Source organism: Hyperolius riggenbachi, chromosome 9 (assembly GCF_040937935.1).
Source record: "Hyperolius riggenbachi isolate aHypRig1 chromosome 9, aHypRig1.pri, whole genome shotgun sequence".
Lineage (NCBI taxonomy): Eukaryota > Metazoa > Chordata > Amphibia > Anura > Hyperoliidae > Hyperolius > Hyperolius riggenbachi.
This window is the reverse complement of record NC_090654.1, coordinates 126,723,698-126,747,205: the sequence shown is the minus strand read 5'-3', so window position 1 is coordinate 126,747,205 and position 23,508 is coordinate 126,723,698. Positions and strand designations below refer to the sequence as shown.

At 44.9% G+C, this 23,508-nt stretch overlaps 1 protein-coding gene across 1 annotated transcript; it reads left to right on the top strand.

The window, feature by feature from the left end:
- The first annotated feature begins 212 nt into the window (after nucleotides 1-212).
- On the top strand, nucleotides 213-22,097 carry MRPL24 (mitochondrial ribosomal protein L24). The gene is made up of 6 exons (XM_068251701.1): nucleotides 213-321; nucleotides 9,325-9,512; nucleotides 14,411-14,506; nucleotides 17,507-17,610; nucleotides 19,711-19,841; nucleotides 21,870-22,097. The coding sequence occupies exons 2-6, from the start codon at nucleotides 9,327-9,329 to the stop codon at nucleotides 22,004-22,006; spliced, it is 654 nt and encodes a 217-aa protein (XP_068107802.1). The 5' UTR covers nucleotides 213-321; nucleotides 9,325-9,326; the 3' UTR covers nucleotides 22,007-22,097.
- The last annotated feature ends 1,411 nt before the right edge of the window (nucleotides 22,098-23,508 follow it).

Sequence of the window (23,508 nt, the reverse complement as noted above, 5' to 3'; positions counted from 1 at the left end):
TAAAGTTTGTTCAAAAAGTAAGCTAGCCGAGATAAAAGAAAACTACAAGTTCCACAATGCATTGCGGCACACATTTAGAAGAGGGATTAAATTGTGTGAGGAAATCCTAATAATCTGTAGGTTTTGGGACTTTCTTGACGCCAGTAATAGAAAACGGGCGAGGATAGTGAGTTATGTGGCTGTCTACGCGTGATCTATGCAGAGATAGAGGGGGGAGGGGTCAGCAGGCTGGAAGTGAAGTGACGTGTTGCTGCTGATGCATGCATGGGCTCTTCCTGTGCCTGTGTAGGAGAGAGTAGTGACATTGCTGCTGAACTGCAGGTGAGAGCTTTCTCTATATAATCTATAGTTATGTATCATCAGCTTGGTTCAGATGGCCCATGAGCGTTGGTGCAGTGCTTGTGCACTAATAGCCTCAAGATATGTGGTAGACTGTCCTGTGTAGAGCTTCTAGAGAAATAATTTGCTGCATTACTAAAAGTTTTCACTGGTTCCCTGGAATAAATCATACTGCAGATTGTGTTCCTGGGAGCCAGACCAGGATTTACAGTTCTAACTTTAGCCATAAATGTCTTACATTTAATTTTCTGTGGGATTTCTTTAATACAAATATGGCAAAGTCCCCAATATCCAGAGGTACAGACTAACCAGCAAGCTCATGTTGACCCAGAACTCATTGGAGTGTGTAAGGGACTACAATGGTCCTAAAAGCCCCCTTACTAAGATGTTAAGAAAAACAAAAAATTGCTTTCCTAAAACAGAAAGAATTTGCGATAATTCAGGTTGGAGTGAGCTCGAGATGTCTCCCAGAGCACCACTGCTGAATATATGCAAATTAACCATTGTACCCTTAGAAGCTAAACACACCTCCACAACCGCTGGAATGCAATGATGTGTCAGCTTATTAAATTGTACAGAGCCATAATAATCCAACATGCATACAGACTGTTTCGGATTGTTTGATCCTCATTAATTTGCATATATTCAGCAGTGGTGCTCTGGGAGACATCTCGAGCTCACTCCAACCTGAATTATCGCAAATTCTTTCTGTTTTAGGAAAGCAATTTTTTGTTTTTACCAATATCCAGCACAGGCTGGGATTGCCTGATGCTGGATACGTGTGCTCAAGCCAGTTTCTAGGCTAAATGGCACCCAGGGCGAGGGTGTAAATATTGCTGGAGCTATGGGTATATAGGTTAGCCAGGTCTAGTTGCCCCCAGTATAGTTAGATAGCCAAAGGTCTCCCCCAGTATAGATAGACAGGCATAGTTGCCCACAATATAGGTTAGCTAGGTAGGTTCCTCCAGTATAGGGTAGCCCGTATAGTTGCCACCAGTGTAGATTATGTAGGTGACCCCAGTACAGGTTAACTAGGTAGGTGCCACCAGTATAGGTTAGATAGGTGCCTCCAGTATAGGGTAGCCCGTATAGTTGCCACCAGTGTAGATTATGTAGGTGACCCCAGTATAGGTTAACTAGGTAGGTGCTACAAGTATAGGTTAGAAAGGTAGGTGCCTCCAATATAGGTAGTCAGTATAGTTGCCTCCAGTATAGGTTAGATAGATAGGTTCCCCCAGTATAGGTTAGATAGGTAGGTGCCCGCAGTAGAGGTTAGCTAGGTAGGTGCCCCGAGTATAGGTTAGATTGGTAGATGCTCCCTGTATAAATAAGATAGGTAGGTGCCCCAAGTGTAGATTGGTTAGGTAGGTGCCTCCAGTATAGGTTAAATAGGTAGGTTCTCCCAGTATAGATTATATAGGTAGGTGCCCGCAGTATATGTTAGCTAGATAGGTTCCCCGAGTATAGGTTAGCTAGATAGGTTCCCCGAGTATAGGTTAGCTAGGTAGGTTCCCCGAGTATAGGTTAGCTAGGTAGGTTCCCCGAGTATAGGTTAGCTAGGTAGGTTCCCCGAGTATAGGTTAGCTAGGTAGGTTCCCCGAGTATAGGTTAGCTAGGTAGGTTCCCCGAGTATAGGTTAGCTAGGTAGGTTCCCCGAGTATAGGTTAGCTAGGTAGGTTCCCCGAGTATAGGTTAGCTAGGTAGGTTCCCCGAGTATAGGTTAGCTAGGTAGGTTCCCCGAGTATAGGTTAGCTAGGTAGGTTCCCCGAGTATAGGTTAGCTAGGTAGGTTCCCCGAGTATAGGTTAGCTAGGTAGGTTCCCCGAGTATAGGTTAGCTAGGTAGGTTCCCCGAGTATAGGTTAGCTAGGTAGGTTCCCCGAGTATAGGTTAGCTAGGTAGGTTCCCCGAGTATAGGTTAGCTAGGTAGGTTCCCCGAGTATAGGTTAGCTAGGTAGGTTCCCCGAGTATAGGTTAGCTAGGTAGGTTCCCCGAGTATAGGTTAGCTAGGTAGGTTCCCCGAGTATAGGTTAGCTAGGTAGGTTCCCCGAGTATAGGTTAGCTAGGTAGGTTCCCCGAGTATAGGTTAGCTAGGTAGGTTCCCCGAGTATAGGTTAGCTAGGTAGGTTCCCCGAGTATAGGTTAGCTAGGTAGGTTCCCCGAGTATAGGTTAGCTAGGTAGGTTCCCCGAGTATAGGTTAGCTAGGTAGGTTCCCCGAGTATAGGTTAGCTAGGTAGGTTCCCCGAGTATAGGTTAGCTAGGTAGGTTCCCCGAGTATAGGTTAGCTAGGTAGGTTCCCCGAGTATAGGTTAGCTAGGTAGGTGCCCCGAGTATAGGTTAGCTAGGTAGGTGCCCCGAGTATAGGTTAGCTAGGTAGGTGCCCCGAGTATAGGTTAGCTAGGTAGGTGCCCTGAGTATAGGTTAGATAGGTAGGTGTAGGAGGGTGGGTGCAGCGGCTGGGGGAGTGGTTGTAGCGTAGTTACAACTCACCTTCCTTCCGCGATCCCCTGCAGCTTCTATCTCCTTCATGTCCCGGCGTCTGTCGCATTGGTAACTGCGCCCCCCTGATGACATGTGGTCACATCATCACAAGGGACGCTGTTACCAATGTGACAGACGCCTGGGAGAGGAAGAGAGGCTGCGTGCATGCAGGGATCGTGGCAGGTGAGTTGTAACTACTATGCCCACTCCCCCTGCTGTTGTGCCCTCCCTCCTGCCACTCAATCTTGCGCCCCAGGCGATTGCACTATTTGCATGCCCATAGAAATGGGTCTGAGTGTGCTTGCAGGTTACTTGAGGAACTGGCCCAAAATTGCACAAACCTGCCCCCCGTGCAGCATAAACTACAGTACTTACCAGTCCTCTGGGCCCTGTCGTCTACACTTCCTGTAGCTCCCTCTGTGTACGGCTTCCGGTCGGGTCAGGTGACACGCCAGGAGCCTTGCAAGGACTTGGCATTTGCCATGCATAACTTAATCGGGACCCAGAGTAAGAAATCACTGTTACAGCACTGCTTGGTGTGGGAAGAAGAGAGCTCAGAGCAGGTAATGATCAAATCTCTTATCGCTCCTTGAGCCCACTCTGCATACAGGCTGCATTGTGCAGCATGAGATGAGCCAGCTGTGGGTGCCCTTCTCTAAAGGTGGCCATACATCAGACCACGGCCGATCGACCATCTAATTCAAATATTATAATTGAATTGGATGAAAATCGGTGCCGCCAAGTGCATGCCCGACTACAAAGTGAGTAATTTCGGGATGGAAATTGATCGCAATGTCGGTCACACATGCTCCAAGATGTCGTGCCAAAGTTGGTTGGTTGGGTGTGCGGCGGGCGATTTTGGAACAGGCGACGAAACCCTCGCCGCTGCTGGCGAAATGTATAAATGTGCCTGGTGTGTGCATTTATACATTACCTGTCCGGTGTCAGCCTCCACGTGGTGACCGCCCATCTCGCCGGGTTCCGCATACATGCTAGCGGCGCATAGCGTCTGACGTCAGATGCTATGCAGCTATCCAGCAAGATGAACTGTCACTGCACGGAGGCTGCCACCGGACAGGTAATGTATAAATGCACACACTGGAGGGGCAGATTTATACATTGGGGGCAGCAGCGGTGCAGACACGTCGGGCTCAGCCAATTCCCTGATGATTTTATGCTGAAATTGGACGGGAATCGGCCTGTAGTTTATGGGCAGCTTCAACCAAGAGACACGTTTATGTATAACGGGGAATGGGATAAAGGGGAGGAACATGGATATTCTAATTATGCATCACCTTTCCATATTTAGGAAACGGTCCTGAACCATATTGTAATTACAAAATTATGAAAACAAAGGGCTCCTGAGGACACAACGGTGTATGCAAAAATAGGAAAATCTTTATTGGCTATACATGAAAACGAGACCAGTAGTGCAAAACAACAGAGCTAAAAGAGCAACAGCGCTGTTGTCATTAAAAAGAGACACGTTTATCTCTAATAAATTAGTCTCTTTGTCGAATCTACCCATAATTGTCAGGTCTATGGCTACCTTTAAGTCATCTCACGCGAGATAATGCAGGCAGGGCTGCGAAACGGATAAAGTACTCCTGACCTCACATTTTATCTCGCGCACAATTACCACCGCCCGTACTAGACTCAATCCCTTGGGTGTCAGTTTTGAGGCCAAGTTCTGTACGTACCACACTTTGGCCTCGATTCATAAAGCATTACCGCATGTGTTATCGCCCAACCATGGTATGTTGTTGATAGTGGATTCATAAAATGTAACGCATGTTTTACCGCATGCGGTAATAGTGCGGTAATGAAAACGTTGTTTGTGTCGGTAAACTGAATAAAATGTGTATTCATGAAAAAAAATGGGGAGTAAGGAAGCGATAAATAACATGTTGTTATCGCCAACAAAGACCTGGTGAGTTTGCTCTACACAGTAGCATTTTAGGTGACAAATGGTGCCCTTTCAACTTAATGTTGTATGTATATATATTTATATTATAAAAGAATAAGTCACGTGTGTCTAAAACTGCGCACTTCTACCCAGCATGCACCGTGTTATTAGGAAGTCATCGGCAAACTATCGCACTCAGCAAATTATACCGACAGCTTTCCGCACCACACCGCACACTTACCGACTGCTATCGCAATCACCTCGCACTCAGAATTTTTTTAATGAATTCACTGCAAAAACCCTCATTAAGGCCTGGTGCACACCAGAGGAGTTTTTCTGAGCGTTTTGAGTTTTTAAATCTGCTGCTAATGTTATCCTATGTGTCTGTCCACACTGGAGCAATGAGGTTTTGTAAAAAACCCCATAGCATTACATTGGGAAGAGCTTTTAGAGGTTTCAAAAGCTCTTCCCAATGTAATGCTATGGGGTTTTTACAAAACCTCATTGCTCCAGTGTGCACAGACACATAGGATAACATTAGCAGCAGATTTAAAAACTCAAAACACTCAGAAAAACTCCTCTGGTGTGCACCAGGCCTTACCGCTAGTGGTAATTTCCCACCCGTCTCTGAACTACCACACTCACTTTTATGAATCGAGGCCTTTCTGTTATGTACAGGGCTGTGGAGTCGGTCCAAAAATCCACCGACTTAGACGCCTCAGTTTAGGATTCCTCCGACTCCGACTCCTCGACTCCGACTCCTCTAATTTGCATATTACAATTTTGTTGATTAAAAGTATGTAACATGAAATTCGTCTCTTAACTGCCAACGCTTAGGAATTTTACAAGACAACTGAAGTGAGAAGGATATGTAGACTACTATATTTATTCCCTTCAGACTAAAACTAGTCCTTGGTAAGAGTACTTGTAAAAGGTACAAACCGGAACAAAGAACATCTATCAGGCCCTAGGCAATGTAAGTGTGGGTACATGTAAGAATGATGTGCAGGTACTCTGCAGGGGATTGAGGAGATTGTAAACAGACAACACCTCTGTGTTCAATGTGCACAGCATTCTCAGTGGATTCCCTGCAGCTCTGTGGGGAGTGCGTATGTAGAGTATAGTACTACTGTGTAACAAAGTAAACCTGAGACAGATGAAATTAAAGTTTTATACATACCTGGGGCTTCCTCCAGCCGCCTTCAGGATAATCAGTCCCTCGTTGTCCTCCTCCACCACCTGGATCTTCTGCTATGAGTCCAGGTACTTGAGCCAGTCGGGCGTAGTGCGCATGCACACACTCCGCCGCCAGGAGCATACTACACCTGTGCAGCACTTTTGCGCAGGTGCAGGATGTTCCTGGCTGTGGGAGCGGCATGCAGCTGTACAGCGCTGACTGGCTGAATTACCAGGACTCATAGCAGAAGATCCGGGTGGTGGAGGACAGCGAGGGACTGATTAGCCTGAAGGGGGCTGGAGGAAGCCCCAGGTATGTATAAAACTTTACTTTTCATCCGTCTCAGTTACCCTTTAATTTGTAGTCACCAAACCAAATTTTAACAACATATCAAATTATTTGATTTCATCAGCAAAGGGAGTGCATACATTTGCATAAATCAGCATCAATGCAGAATTATTTCCATCTCATTGACCATTTCTATTAGTGACACGGCTACACATCAGGCTTTATTCTTACAGCATAGATGTTATTTAGTATATATAAGAGATTCCTGTGTACACATCATATATACAGTCACAATCAGATATGTATATCTGACCTTAAAAATACGGGGACTGCTTTAATGAAGCAGCACAAGTAACTAATTTTGATTGGTTTATTTCATTTTTGTGGACCAAGCACAGCTATTACTGTATATATACTGTATATATATATACACATTATTTTTAATGACTATCTGAGAAATAGAACATTTTATCATATTTTCTATTTTAATTACAGTTACAAATTCATTAGGAGTCGGTGCATTTTTTCCCGACTCCGACTCCAGGCACCCAAAATTGCCCGACTCCACGACTCCGACTCCACAGCCCTGGTTATGTAGCATGTGAGAAGGAATGGCAGACAATGGAGTGGGCAAAAGGTGGAGAGCAATGCTATCAACTTGCGCTTGCACAAGATGATCCGACAGTCTGGATCTCTTGCCAATGCATCTGGTAGCGTTGAAGATTGCCATACACATGCTTGGCTAAGTGTACAAGTGTGTGTACAAGAAGGCTCCTGCTCCGCCTGTGTTTTCTTGATTTTGTATTTGGCATTGTTTAAAATGAATACAGCAGCTAGTGTTATCCCTATGCGGATGTGCATTTATCTAAATTTCAACACATACATTTGATAGTTGGAAGTAATTACTGTAGCAAGGAACATTGTTTTGGGAAAGTGATCACTGCATCTAGCACTTAAAGGGAATCCGAGGTGAGAGGCATATAGAGGTTGGCATATTTATTTCCTTGTAAACAATGCAAGTTGCCTGACAGCCCTGTTGATCTTCTGGCATAAGTAGTGTCTGAGTCAAAACCCTGGACCAAGCATATAAGTAATCCAGTAAAACCTGAGTCAGATGAGTCAGAGTAGCTGATCTGCTCCATGCTTGTTCAGGGGCTATAGCTAAAAGTATTAGAGACACAGGATCAGGAGGACTGCTGGGTAACTGGTATTGTTTAAAAGGAAATAAATATGGACGTTTCCATATCCCTCACCACGGGGTTACTTTAACCACTCTGGCGTTCTATTAAGATCGCCAGGGTGGCTGCGGGAGGGTTTTTTTTTTAAATAAAAAAAAAACTATTTCATGCAGCCAACTGAAAGTTGCCTGCATGAAAGCCCACTAGAGGGCGCTACGGAGGCGTTCTGATCGCCTCCGGCGGCCAAAAGTAACGCAATGAGCGGCCTTCCGTGTTTTGCTTACTTCGTCGCCATGGCGACGAGCGGAGTGACGTCATGGACGTCAGCCGACGTCCTGACGTCAGCCGCCTCCGATCCAGCCCTTAGCGCTGGCCGGAACTATTTGTTCCGGCTGCGAAGGGCTGAGGCGGCTGGGGGACCCTCTTTCGCCGCTGCTCGCGGCGGATCGCCGCAGAGCGGCGGCGATCAGGCAGCATATGCGGCTGGCAAAGTGCCGGCTGCGTGTGCTGCACTTTATTTCATTAAAATCGACCCAGCAGGGCCTGAGCGGCACCCTCTGGCAGTAATGGACGAGCTGAGCTCACCCATACCGCTAAGGTGGTTAAAGAGAACCCAAGGCCAAAAGTTATTAAACATTTACTGTACTTAAAGTGAACCAGAGATGAAAATCAACTAATGATAAAAACTTGGATTTGTCCTTCTACTCCTAAAAAATAACTCTTTTTAGATATCGCAAGGTTTTATTTTCTGCATAAACATTTACAAAGCATATTTAATGTCTCATAGTCTCTGCTCAATTGCAGTGTCTCAAGAGTCCCAGAGTGAAAATACATGAACTATTGACTTTTTAACTTTTACTCTCACAGTAAAATTCCAGGTATCTGCTTATGAAAGTGTTTTATAACTGTAATTTGTTATTAGTGAGCCCACTGAGTCCTGACTGGAGAAAAACTGTCAGTTCCATAGCTAATTATAAACTCTTTTAGGCAGGGAAAAAAGAAAAGGAGCACAGCATAAGGGCTGGTGCACACTGAGCGGGTTTGCAGGCGTTTTTGCAGCCGCGGATACGCTAGGGTAATGTATTTCAATGGGGTGGGTCACAACAGAGCGGGAGGCGTTTTGCTTAAACGCATACTCCCTGGGTGAGGCATTTTTGGGATTGCGGAGGCGTTTCTGCCTCCAATGTAAAGTATAGGAAATACGCAAACCGCTCTGAAACACGCCAGTTCAGAGCGGTTTTGCAGTCATTTTTGTTACAGAAGCTGTTCAGTTACAGCTTTACTGTAACAATATCTGAATTCTGCTACACAAAAACCGCTACCCAAAACCGCAAAATGCTAGCTGAAACGCTTCAGAAAAATAAGAAAAAGTGTTTCAAAATCTGCTAGCATTTTGCGTATCTGCTAGCGGGTTTTGGTGTGCACAGGGCCTATTTTCTATATGCTTGCCACTGTATATGTACATGTCTATCTCACCATGTCACGTCCGCTCTGGTACAATTTAAGGAGAGGGAAGCCTCTGGATCATAATGAGGCTTCCCTTGCTGTCCTCCGGTCCCCAACTGGCGCTCGCCGACCCTCCACCTGATTGGGGCCACACTCCTTTTCTAGCACTAGGGCAGCCAAGCAGCTCCAGCTTAATGCACAGGCGCTGACATGGTGGAAGAGGAAAGTGGCCCCGATCAGTTTACTGACCTTGTCTGTAATCTTTGGAGGGTCCATGAGTGGCAACGGGGAACCGGAGGATGTCAAAGGAAGGCCTCATCAGGATCCAGATGCTTCCCTCTTGTTAGGTAAGTATCTGATTTTGTAACCGAGCTTCGGCTTTGAGTACACTTTGAGTACACTTTAAGGTGTCTGCATAATACTCTAGTTGCAATTCAGTTATATCAGTTGAACTTGCCTGCTTTGGTGAAACAATTTTCTTCTGACTTACTTTGGGTTATTTCCCACCAGACATGCGTCTGACAGATGTTGTAGCGATGGCCGCAAAGGTAGTCAAGTTGCCACATCTGTACCGATTTGGCACTAGCCGGCCGACTTCCATAGCTGCTAAAAGAAGGAATCCTCCTGGGATTAGAAGGCCTAAAGTATTCGTGGAGCCCATCAAGGATTATGAGTGGAAGTACTTTCGCGGTGATGTGGTAAGTGGTTATTGAACTAGTGTTGCTCAGGTGGAAGCTCTTCTAGACAATCAATAAAAAATTCTTCACGTTTATAAAGAAAACCTGACTACACTGCAGATTTTTGCTGCCAGTAGAAACACTGGAGAACAAAGGGGTGTGAACTTTGCCTTAGAAAGTAGAAGCTAATTGGTTAGTTATTTTCAGAAATTATTTGTTTACTCCTCTATATATATATCTGAAAACGGACTATGATATCGAAATACGAAGCACATCCCTGGTACTTAGTGAGCACACTTTATATAGTGCAGCCTTTTGTTTTAAATCCATTAAGGAAGTGGGAGTTTTAATTTGAAAAACAACCTAGGCTCTGCAAAACTATTGTAATTAAAACTTTGAGGCTGCATTTCCACTTGTGCGGTGCGAATTCGCATGGATGACGGGGTATGCCAATTTAACCATGGCAGTGCTGGTGTGCTTTTCTATTCGCATGAAAATTCGCATACCCAAACCTCATGCGAATTTCCTATTAAATACATTGTATGCGATTCGCATAGAGGTATGTGATATGCGAATTCTGATGGCTCTGCCATGCGAATTTTTTCTGCACAGAAAAACGCAAAGGAATCCTGACAAGTGGAAACAGTCCCATTCACTTGTATTGCTATGCAAATTTGCATGTGAAAAACGCATGCGAATTCGCGATATTGGAAATGGGCCCTTATGCTTTCCAAGATCTGCCCTATTTCTGAGTTTTCTTCAGTAACTGGAATAAATTGTTACACGTGACACACAGCAGTCACTGAGGAGAAAAAGTGTGCATCCCCACAGCTGAATATGTTGTGGCCTGTTAACATTAGAAATTCTTTAGGGAAGACTTACTACTATCTATATATGCACAGGGGAGGAACAGTCGCACATGCGTGATGAGAATCTTTGGTTTATTTATTGTTTTTTATAAAGCGCCAACATATTACACAGCGCTGGACAATTAGTTAAAGGAAGGTCCAAGCAAAATAAAAAAAGAGTTTCACTTACCTGGGGCTTCTACCAGCCCCATGCAGCCATCCTGTGCCCTCGTAGTCACTCACTGCTGCTCCAGTCCCCCGCTGGCAGCTTTCCGACCTCGATGGTCGGCGGGCCGCATTGCGTACGTTTTTACGCATTCCCTCTAGTGCAGGAACATTAACACATACATTTTTACGCGTTATTGGTTCAATGCGTAAATTTTTACGCATTGAACCAGTGTTGCTTAAAAATGTATGTGTTAATGTTCCTGCACTAGCGGGAATGCGTAAAAACGTATGCAATGCGGCCTGCCGACCTCCGAGGTCGGAAAGCTGCCAGTGGGGGACTGGAGCAGCAGTGAGTGACTACGAGGGCACAGGATGGCTGCATGGGGCTGGTAGAAGCCCCAGGTAAGTGAAACTCTTTTTTTTATTTTGCTTGGACCTTCCCTTTAAAGCGGACCCAAACCAAACATTTTTTTTAATTCAAAATATTTAGTTGCACCACTGACACATAAAAAGATAAACACTCCTTCAAGCCTATGAGCATTTCCGTGCATGCTTTTCACCCTTCTCTTTTCATAACTAGGGTTATACAGGTGGCAGCCATTAGGAAATCCTCCTTTGCCGGACACCTTCTACTCCACGAGTTTGCTGGATTCTGTCCCGGCAATATGAAAGGAAGGGAGGGGTTCCTCCAATAAATGTAAAATATTTTATATTTGGCCCGGTTCACATTAGCGGTTGTTTGCCAAACGGACCGGATGACCTGACCGGATCCGGACCGGATCCGGATCGGAACCGTACGGTTCTGATCCGGATCCGATCCGGATCCGGTCAGGTTGCATCAGGTGGTAATCAGGATGCGATCCGGATCCGTTTGGCAAAGTTAACGTAAAAAAAAAAAAAAATGTTGGGGTCTGGGAGGTCAGCAGAAGGGGGACCTGTGGAATCAGGCCCTCTGCTGTTTAGCACTCACCTCCACCTCCGACATGCTGCCAACATCCTGCCAACACCTCCAGCTCGTGCTGCTCCACTCCAAAATGCTTGCCCATGTGTCCCCAGCCAATATCGCCGCAAAAATCCGCATAGGAAGTGGGGTAGAACATCCGGATTTCTCAGCCAGTGTGTTGTGCGGCCTCCGGTTCCCATTTGTTTGTATTGGCCGGATGGTGCAGTCCGGCTCCGCCCCGGATACGGCTGCCGGAGGGGCCGGATGAAAAAATAGCGCATGTTGGAACGGAGTCCGGATCCGGCCCGGATCCGGTCCGGCTCCGGTTCTGCAGAACGGACCCATGTGAACGGACGCATAGGCTTTAATTGCTATGCCGTGCGTCCGTTCCGTCCGTTCTGCAGGCGGTGCGGCTCCGGCACGGCGATTCCGGAGGGCCACCGCAAGTGTGAACCGGGCCTAAGATCAGAAATGTAGGTTGGACAGGTTTTGTGGACAGATTTGCATGGCAGACACAGTATCTTGAATCTGATTCTGGACTGGATAGGAAGCCAGTGGAGGGATTCACAGAGGGGAGCCGCCGTGGCATTAACCTTCTGCACCCTCACATGCAAATGCCTATGCAAATACGTTTTAGGGCCCTTTTCCACTAGAGCGATTGCTGAATCGCAAATCGCTAGTGATTTTTAAATCGCTAGGGTTGTTACTTTATCATAGAAATCACGAGACGTATTTTCCAGTTCCACTACAGTGATTTGATTTGGAAATCGCAATTGCTTTCTGGAGCGTTTTTTTTTTTTTTAACAATGATAATGCAATGAAAATCGCAATCGCATAACAGAATTAATGAAAAATCGCAATCGCTGGCGTTTGTGATTTGTGATTGCGATTGCTAGTGGAAAAGGGCCCTCAATGCAAATCATTCATGCAGGAGCCAATGCTATACCTAGAATCTGGGGTCTTTGTTACAATAGAATATATTCTCTTGCGTAGTCACATACACCATGTAGTGTTTGTATGTGTCCCAACTCTGGCCCTATAACACGCAGAGTGCAAACATGCAAGCATTCAGTGTGTCAAACCTATCTGAGCAGTAGGAGCACATATCCTGCCATCATCTTTGGGACAGCGAGTGCACTAATAATGCGGCTTCCCTAATCACACCATGGAGCTAATACAATGCATCCATGTGTACAGCCGTCATTGAGAGAGCTAAGGTATGCAGCACTGCATCAATTCCATGTGTACAGCCGTCATTGAGAGAGCTAAGGTATGCAGCACTGCATCTATTTCCAATGGACCTGGACTTCCTTATCTTGTGATAGACTAGAGATGTGGTCTAGTGCTCACCTAGCCAGTACTAGGCCAGTGGGAGGTTTACTATTGTAGCCTTTACATAGGTTTTTAAGTGACACTAAAGCGAAAAAAAAAGTTTGATAAATGAATTGTATGTGTAGTACTGATAATGAATAGAACATTAGTAGCAAACTGAAGTCTCATATTTTTAGTTATATAGCTTTTTTTATAACATTGCATCATTCTGTCATATTTGCAGTTTACAAACTACACTCTATTAAAACCTTATTGAAGCTGACGCTCACTGTTTGTTTGATGTATAAGTGCTTCAGAAAACAGCTCTGTCTTTGACCCAAGTTGGGTCAGAGAGCTCAGAGAAGCTCTTTTGCATAGATTACTGAAGATTCATAACGCTTCCTGTAAAATAGTGGAGGAAAAACACAAACAGGTTCGGGAGCCCAATCTGGTGCAATATTGTTAGTTGGTATGGATATAAAAAAAGGCAATTGAGTATATACTCACAAAGGTGGGTTGCAGCAAGGCTTGCACTTGTGTTCACAGGTGGAGAAAAACCGTCCCCACTCGGCCTTTTGTTTCCAAGACGGTCGCTGCTCCTAAATAAAAACGTTTTTTTTTCGTCGAGAGACTCGACTGGATCACCCTCAATATAGGTTATATATGAGGGAAAACAATGGTATTTAGAAAGAGTAGGAGGCGCCCGGTCTGGGTTGTATCAAGGTATGAGGTAATACTATATCGAAATATCGAATGGTATCTAATCCAATCTCTATAAAGTATGGGATAATAAAATTCTCCTACCTTATAGATGTTAGGCAAAGTATGAAAGCAAGTAGAAGTTTACGAGTAAACATTCAGTTTTATTGGTGCACTTTGACAATGCGTTTCTCGGCTCTCAGCCGCTTCCTCAGGTCAATACAAATGCCTTTAGGAACAAATGGCAGCTCTCAGGTAACGTTACAACAAAACTCTTATATATTGTTAAACATTTCTATTGAAAAACATGCATTCATAATTATTTAAAAAGTTGTTAAAAAATCAATTGCTTATGCAAATATGAGTTCCTAGGTCAAGAAGTGTTAGAATCTGGGGTATCACTAAAACTTCTGGGCAGAAGCTGCAGTTAAAGTTTACTGGAAACAATATGATAAACTTTTCTTTGCTACTAATGTTCTATTTTTTTTTTTAGCTGTACTGCACATACAATTCATTATCTCATAAGTTTATTTTCACTTCAGATTCCCTTTAATGGGGAGTGAAGCAGTTACACTATATGATTTTGTGACAAGCTAAATATACAATATGTATATTTTACATGTACTAATAAGTATCCCTGAGGCATGGTGCACACGGCAAGAGCTTTTTTAGGGGCTAGTGGGTTGAAAAGCTCTTGCTAATTCAATGCTATGGAAGATTTTTTATAAAATCACATTGCTCATATGAGAACACACCTAGCATTACACTAGCAAGAGCTGTTCAAATCACAAGCACTTAGAAAAAGCTCTTGCAATGTGAACAAGCCTTTAAATAAGTTAAATACCTTCCCGGGTTTTGCAGAAAAGTAATGTAGTGTTTATGTTGTTTTGTGTGTGTGTGTGTGTATGTATGTATTATTGTATTGTATTGTGTTTTTTTTCTTGTTCCAGGTTGAAGTCCTCACTGGGAAGGATGCGGGGAAGCAGGGGAAGGTCACACAGGTTATCCGCGCCCGAAACTGGGTTGTGGTAGAAAATCTCAACACGGTAATGTAGTGTGATTTCCCCTTATCTAGGGCACTGGCCAGGCCACATGCAGCCTCCTTGCAGTGAAAATGCAGAACTTCATAGGCTGGCAGATTCTTACTAGGTTTTCCCCATTGTGTTTGTGTCAGCTTCCTGCAGCCCCCAGTGACTTGGCAATAGGGGAGCATTTTCTGCGTCCTTACTGTTACTGCGTCTAGCCTCTATTATTTCACATGACGTCACTTATATGCTGCAATTGTTGAGATCTGAATTATGAGACTCTTTATGACTGAAGATATTGAGTATCATCCAGACCTCATGCAGTGTTAGTGTAATGTTGCTGGACTAAATTAATACTTGCAAACCAGGGCCCATTGTCGCCACAAGCTGTATTGCTTGGCTCATGGCAACATCCCAGATATACAGACTGTTAGAAACACCCTTATTGCATGCCTGTTAGGGCACACTCAAGAGGGGCTGTACTGTAGGTATGTTCCCTTTTCTGCTTTTTAGGGCTGGGTTGCATTAAGTCAGTTGCTGTCACTTATAACGTAACGCACAACCGACACACAGCGCAGGTGTAGAAATTCTCCATGTTTCCTTATAGGTCAGTTTACATATACAGTATGCTTTGTAACTGAAAGCTTGTTCACAAGGCACTGCCTGCAGCTTTTTGTGTTGTGAGCCCAATATATAAAAAGTGGATGAAGACTCTGTTTAAACCAGAGTGGAGAACTGACTTTTTTTCGTCAGTTCTCCGCTGATTGCTAAGCGGAGAGTGAACCGCTCCTAGGTTACTGTATATATGTGTGTGTATAGATAGATAGATAGATAGATAGATAGATAGATAGATAGATAGATAGATAGATACAGGGCCGGGCCGAGGCATAGGCTGGAGAGGCTCCAGCCTCAGGGCGCAGTGTAGGAGGGGGCGCAGAATTCATTCAGCTGTCATTCCTAATTGTGTTTGCAGCAGAAAGAAATAAGAAAAGGGGATACATGGCAGTGACTGCAAGCCATATAACTAGATATTAAGGTGTTGGGGAGGTTGTGGGCCCTGTGACGCCTCTTAGTCTAATAGCAATCAGTGTGTGATGGCTGGGGGGGAGGGATGGAGGGGCGCACTTTGGTGTCTCAGCCTTGGGTGCTGGAGGACCTTGTCCCGGCTATGGATAGATAGATAGATAGATATAGAGATAGATATAGAGATATAGATATGCAATCGCAAACACTGAGCGATTTTCTGGCGATTTCCAGCGGTTTTTCCTAGAGATTTTCCAGTGATATTACATTGTACGTTTTTTTAAGCGATTTGCAATTTCTAGTTCTGGTAACCATAGACCCTGCAAGGGATGCCTCCGTAGGAGGCCCAGAAGCCACAGGGGGCCCATGGGGGGGAAAGTTTGAGAGACTGACAGCTAAGGGCATGGAGAGAAAAAACTTATTCTGCTCTGCACCATTGTTATATTGACTGCATGTGTCCACCACACAGATAAGGAATCATACACACTTTGGAATTTGTACACTGTCCCTGCTCCCTAGGGTTCGTAAAAAACATCCGTCTCTCACTTCTGCAAAGTTCTGATGACTTCATGACAACTTTACAAAGGAGTCACATTTTGAAAAAAAAGTTGTAGACTTTCCCTTTTCAGCAAGCACTCCGAAAGGATTCCTAGATTCTTATCACACACAGGCTAATGACCTTATGGCTCTGATTACTTTTACAACGCAGTGGAGTGGAGTTTGATGTCTTACTGTTGCTGCTTCATTGAGAGCTTTTTGTCTCATACTGAGTCCATGTTCTTGTGCAGTATCAATCAGTGACATTGTGAATGTTTTGCCAAAGTCACAGTGAATACTATATCTTATGTTCAGCATGTCATTGTTGTTCCTCCATATAGCATGTGCTCTCATGTAGTAAAATAATATGGCTGTGTATGTATGTACTGGGAGCAGAGCTGCAACGAGGGACTTGTCAGCTGCAAGGGGCTGGAGGAAGTCCCGGGTAAGTAGATCTAGGGGTAGCATAGATTGCCTGACAATTCCTTTAAGGGCCCTTTTCCACCTGCAATCGCTAGCGTTCATGCTGAACGCTAGCGATTGCTGAATCGCAAAACCGGCGATTCCCCCGACGTTTGCGGCCGCGATTTTGCTATGCTATGCACTGCATAGCAAAATCGCGGCAATTATCGCTCCGCCGCGCGTTCGCGTTCCCGACAAAAGCGAATCGCGGTAGTGGAAATGACCTACCGCGATTCCTATGTTAAAAAGCAAACCGTAGCGATTGTAAAATCGCTAGCGGTTTGCGGTTTTGCGATTCAGCCAGCGCAAACGCGCTGGTGGAAAAGGGCCCTGAGTCTAAGTGTTTTTATCTGCATGGGGAAAACACATTGGTCCTCAGTTTTCCTATGCAGAAAGTGAGGGGGGGGGGGGGGGGGCTATCCAAAGTTTCGCGGAGGGGCCCAGTGATGTCTAGTTGCGCCCCTGATTGGCTCCCTGGCCCTTGACACATTCTGATTCTGGTTGATGAAGTACCTCTTGTGGGTAAACTGCAAGGTTTGATGGGTAAAATCGCTGGAAATACTCTGAATGTGAACAGGCCAGCGCTTCCAGAGCGATTTACCAGCGCTCCTATACTTAACATTAAAATGCTAATCGCTCAGAATTACTCAGAAAATGCTGTAGGCAACGCATTTGCATTTCATCAAATCACTTCAAAGAGAACACTGTCTGATACTTTGCATTGTACAAGCGCTTTTCAAAACGTTAGCGTTTTTCAGCAATGCTGAAATCGCTTGTAAAGTGCACAAGTGTGAATGGGCCTTTAATATTTCAGTTATCAGTTGCTAGTATAAACCCATAGGTTGGTTTATGATTACTAATGTTTGTTATTCACCTCCATTATTTAATGTACAGCACTGCGTAATGTTTTGAGGTTTTATAAATGAAGGGTAATAACACGAAGAACCTGAATTTTACAAAAGGGTTACAATTTTCTTTCTGTTCTTTCTACACCTTTAGCATTATCGCTACGTCGGGAAGACAGGGGACTACAGAGGGACATACGTACAAAGTGAGGCCCCTCTTCTCTTAAACCAGGTGTCGCTGGTGGACCCAACAGACCTGTATGTCCTGTAAATTGTTATTCATTACAAGGTTATAAGGCGTGTATTGTTCTGGAAGTAACTGTAGCTAAATTAACATAATGAATACAATTGCTTATTTTTTTACAATATTTATTTGTAAATGATTTTGCCAGTGTTTGCCCATTGTAAAATCTTTTCTCTCCCTGATTTACTTTCTGAAATTTATCACAGGTGGCAACATCTGTAGGGATCTCTGCATAATGTTTGCTTAGGGCCTCAGTCCACTAACGCAGTTGTGCGCAGTTGTGTCCGTTTTTCAGAAACACACCAATGTTACAGATGCTGAAAAGCGGACACAACTGCATTAGTGGGCTCAGGCCCTTACTGAGCATTTCAAAGCCAGTACAACACATAGCAGGCCACTTACAATGGGGAGGGGGGGGGGGGGGTGGAATGAGTTGTCTGCATGATAAACATCCTAGGCTGAGTGGGAGGGCGGGGCTATGTACCAATATACAGCAATATATAGCTATAGGAATAATTTCTGATGCTGAAACCAGGATAAATAAAGCAAAAGAGGGTATCCTGAATAATTTACTGCATTTTGCTATATGTCCCTGCAGTTCATCTATAACCTCTTGCCGACCGCGTCACGCCGATGGGTGTGGCCGCGGCGGCAGCCCCAGGACCGCCTAACGCCGAGTGGCGTAAAGTCCTGGGGTTCTGTTTTGCAGGAGATCGCGCGCAGGTTGCGTGCGCATCTCCTGCTTGGTGGGTGGAGCTGAGCTCCGCCTTCAGTCTCCGAGCGGCCATTGCTGCTCGGAAGACTGTTACAGGACGAAACCGATGTGTGTTTACTTGTACAGCGCTGTGATCAGCAGCAGCGCTGTACTGGGAACAGCCGTGTGACACGGCTATCCCCCTGGGGGACAAGAGAGCGATCGGCTCTCATAGGCGGAAGCCTATGACAGTCGATCGCCGTGATTGGCTGGCTGAAGGGAGGGAGGAGATTTGGTTAAAAAAAATAGTAATATTTAAAAAACAAAACAAATATTTCTTTAAAAAAAAAAATAAACACAGGGGGGGGCGATCAGACCCCACCAACAGAGAGTTCTGTTGGTGGGGAGAAAAGGGGGAGGGGGGATCACTTGTGTGCAGAGTTGTACTGCCCTGCAGCTTGGCCTTAAAGCTGCAGTGGCCAATTAAACAGAAAATAGCCTGGTCACTAGGGATGGTTTAACACCATGGTCCTCAAGAGGTTAATGAAAATCTGTCATGAAATGATGGTAGTTTGTGGACCTGGCTCTCCCGTTATGCACAGTTGGTCAGGTGGATGAGCTCTTTAATAATATCACTACATATAGATCCAGTGATGGCCTCCTTTTCACATTCATACCTGCAGTTGCCTCCACTCAGAATATTGTATGCTGCTTGGTGGAGAATTAGGCGCAGTTCACATTGGCAGTAAAAAACCAGTCTGTTAGCAGATCGTAACAGATACAAGCAGATCCAATGTTAACCTATGGATCCGTTTGCATTGTTCCATTCGAATGCATCCGTTCTGCACGCTGCGCTGAACGGACCGCAAGTTTGGTGCTGCAACAATTTTCTGACCGTTGAGCCCAGCGGAACAGAAACGAATGCAGAAGCACTGCATTGGGGGCAATGAGAAATGGATCCTTTAATCACACTGGCTAGAAAACGGATCGTTCTAGCAAAAATCTACTTTGGTGATGGGCGCAGGGAAATGGAACTGAACTGACAGAACAGAAACCGATCTGAAATCGGACCAGTTTTCACGGATCCGTTTCCCAGGAAGTGCCAGTGTGACCCAGGCCTTACTGCTTTACAGTGATTTGATTTGTTTATATCTGGGCTAGCAGTACCTGACAGGGCTTCTTAGTGTGATCTGCACTGTATCCTATGTTGACAGACACAAACAGCTAAATTAGGAAACCCCAAAATTCACTTCTATGATTTGTAAATGGGTGAAAGGCATGTACAGTACATGGAGCACAATTGTGAGAGTTTTCTTTTTTTTTTTTTTATCTTTTTAAATCCTGTAAAATGTGAACCATATGCATGAATTGAGAACCTGGATTGTAAAATATGGCTCCTACTATTGTGAATTGTTCCCAGGAAGCCCACTGAGGTAGAATGGCGGTATACAGAAGAGGGCGAGAGGGTGAGAGTGTCTGTGAGAACTGGGCGTATTGTCCCCAAACCCGTCTTCCAGAGGCGAGATGGCATCATCCCAGAGCAGTGGAAAGGTGAGAACTCCTCCATATCTGATCTGTATCGGGGGATCTTGTGATGTGTGGATTTGTTGATTAACCCTCTAGCAGCTGATTTATTTTGAGGCTTGCAAGTGTTCCAGGACAATTTATTTTAGCACTTTTTTTATTTCTTATATGTTACATTAGTTTGCTACTAAATAGTACTGCTGTAATGTGTGTTTATGGCCACTTGTCACTAGGGGGCAGCATGAGACCATAATAGAGGACTTCTGCTTCAGTTTCTGTATTTTCTGTTAGCAGGGAGAGAGATCAAAGCATTTGAAGAATCTACAGCACAACCAGTTCTTCATTTTGAGGTCAAAAGCAGCGCACTTCTCTCAAATAAGATAACTCTACTTAGGCTGCTAATGGGTTAATAAGATCTATGCTTACAAGATCTAATAGTCAGCAGTAAAGGCGGATCTTTGAAATCCAGTCTTATCAGCTGAACGACCGACCGTAGACATCCCCAATTTGGCGTCCAAACGACCAGTCGTTTAGAAAAATCTGTCGTGTGTATGTACCTTTAAGTTGACCTAAGGATTTGACTATTGGCTGTAAAAATGAGAGTGGTTGAGACTAGTATAAGCTGGGCAAGCTGTGCTATGTAAAAGCACCTGTCACCTAATGTTGGTACAAATCAACTTTCTATTTCCGTTTGTTGCCAGCCAACAGTAACTTTGCACTTCTACTGTGAAGGTGGTCATACATCAGGCAACTTGGTGGCCGATCGACCATCCAATTCGATTATTATAATCAAATTGGATGAAAATCTGTGCATGCCCGACCGACAAAGCGACCAATTTTGGGATGGAAATTGGTCGCATGGTCGATCGCACATGCCGCAAGATGTTGGGCTGAAGATGGTTGGTTGGGTGTGTGGCTTTATGGTGGCGATTTCTGAAACTAGCGACAAAACGTTGAAACCTCCTCCACAATGTATAAATGTGCTTCCCCCCGTGTGTGCATTTATATGTTACCTGCCCTGTAGCAGTCTCCGCGCGGTGTCCGTAATCCTCCGGGCGGCTATCCGTACATGCTACTGGGGCATAGCGTCTCACGTCAGACACTATGCGCCAGTGGCGTGTACAATTAGCCGCCCGGAGGATTACGGACACCGCGCGGAGACTGCTACAGGGCAGGTAACATATAAATGCACACACACGGGGGGACGGGGGGGTGGCTAGTAAGCACATTTATACATTGCGGCGGGGGTTTCGACGTTTCATCACTCGTTCCAGAAATCGCCACCATACCGGACAAGTATCGACCTGTAGTGTATGGGCAGAATCAACAAAAAACTAATTTCTCTAATCGGATTCGATTAGAGATAAATTTGTCTCTTTGTCGAATCTGCCCATAATCGTCAGGTCTACGGGTACCTTAAAGGGACTCCGAGCTCAGCAAAAAAAGTAAAGTTGTACTCACCAGGGTCTTTCTCCAGCCCAGTGCTGGTCGGGAGGTCCCACGCGTCATCACGGCGGCCGGCGTGAAAGTACTGCGCATGCGCGCTTTAATCGCGCATGCGCAGTACTTTCACGCCGGCCGCCGTGATGACGCGAGGCGGCCGGCGTGTGACGTAATCCGCGTCATACGCGGAAGCTGCAGCCCGACACTCCACCGAGTGTCGCCCGGGCTGCGGCCTGTCAGCCATACCGGAGCGGGGTGAAGGAGAGGAGCCAGGACGCCGGCGTGGGACCTCCCGACCAGCACTGGGCTGGAGAAAGACCCTGGTGAGTACAACTTTACTTTTTTTGCTGAGCTCGGAGTCCCTTTAATCTGTTTGGTACAGACAAACCAATTTGCAGTATTGGCCGACAGCCAAGAGTATTTATCCAAGTGCTTTATATTATGTAACAGGGATATTTTAACAGGAACTTCTGGATTTGTTTATTAATTTATGTAACATGCTGTACATGAGCACACAGCTCATCCATTTACTCTTGTGCCTTCTTTCCTATTACTTTTAGTTCCCCTGTCCTTCCACTAAGGCTCTTCTTGATCATCTTTTCTTTTGCATAGATGGCCCTAAAGACACCTCTGTAGAAGATGCTCTGGAGAGAACATACGTCCCATCCCTGAAGACTTTCCAAGAGGAGATCATGGAGAAAATGGGCATCGTAGAGACGAGAAGACATAGGAAATCCTACTGGTACTAAGAAAACATGGACTGCGTTCAGTGGACTGTTTGGGACTGCACACAGAAAAGGCCAGGCCCACTCCAAGACCACCGTAGAGGTGGCAAAGGATTGGCATTTCCTAACTATGTGTGTGTGGTAGCCATGCCTTGCGTGGAGGTGGGCTTTTCCTGCACAGAACTTTCATTTTGGATTATACAGTGTAATATGTTAAATGTCAATGTTTTATACAGTTAGAGTAACCTTAATATAACAAATGTAAATTGAAAGCGATGTCTGGCTTCATTTTTCTTCTGCTATTGTTCATAACAGTGATTATCAGCTCCTGTCACGTGTAGGGCCAATGCATGCTTAATTGTATGCTCTCAAGCAGGAGTACAGGTGTGCAGTCAAGCTATTAGTTTAACTTGTACAGCAGAAGTTTGTCGTTCAAGAGAAGTTTATAGTACAGCAGAAGTTTGCATTCAAACTCCTAAAATAGTGATTAGTACATAATTTGCATCTAATTTGTATTTAAGGTGTGTATTTAGCGTCAGGGGGTGCTCTACACATCTCTAAGTTTCATTTCATTTGTAGCCTGTGAGCGCTGCCCATCGCTTGCTGTATTAGTTTAACTTGCTGGAACACACAGAGTAGTATACAGAATGTAGCAACATTTGTCTTCCCGAGCCCAAACTTTTGGCAGGTCAGTAGAGGGGTACCTGTCAGTAAGTCTAAAGAAAGAGATTACAATCGTATGCACAATAGCTGCACATTTATAGGGGAGGTGTGTGGGTGTTGAAGCATGTGCTCCTTTCTCCCGCTTACCAGCCTGATTGAGACATTCTTTTTGCAGGTTAAATTAGGCTTTTATTGTTGTCTCTAACCCTATTTTTCCATGCTTCCTGTTATATCACTGCATAGCAATCGTGGTTGGGGTGTCTTGGCACCCTATAGGAAAAAAAAGATACAGGAGACAAAAAAGGGAGCCCGATAGTGCAGTATGTCAATAGTAGGTGTGTGGAGAAATCAATTGATTGAAAGGGCTACTCACAAAGGAGGGTTGCAAGGGGCAACCGACCACAGGAAGCAGGTGGAGACCATAAACCCGACTCCACTCGGGGTGGTCCTGGACGGACCTGGTTGCGGTCGCTCTCTTAGATGAAAAGGATGGACAAAACATTAACCGTGGTAAAACAACGGGTGTTCTGTCACCACCCCTCGGACAAACATGTACGGGGGTATAACTATGCACAATAAGGGAAAGAGGCGCCCTGATTTGAATAAAAGCTTTTAAAACCAGTTTAAAAACGAAAAAGAAAAATGAGGTATCTTACCTCAATGACGAAATCTCTGTAAACTTACAAAAGATTTTTATTTGAGCACAGGCAACGCGTTTCGCGGGTCTGAGCCCGCTTCCTCAGGCCAATACAGTGCCTAGAACAGCAGGAAGAGTTCCTCAATGTACATACATATACATATTTCATAAAAAATTATAAAAATAACGGTCAGAGTACATATATAAATGAATAAATAGCATAACA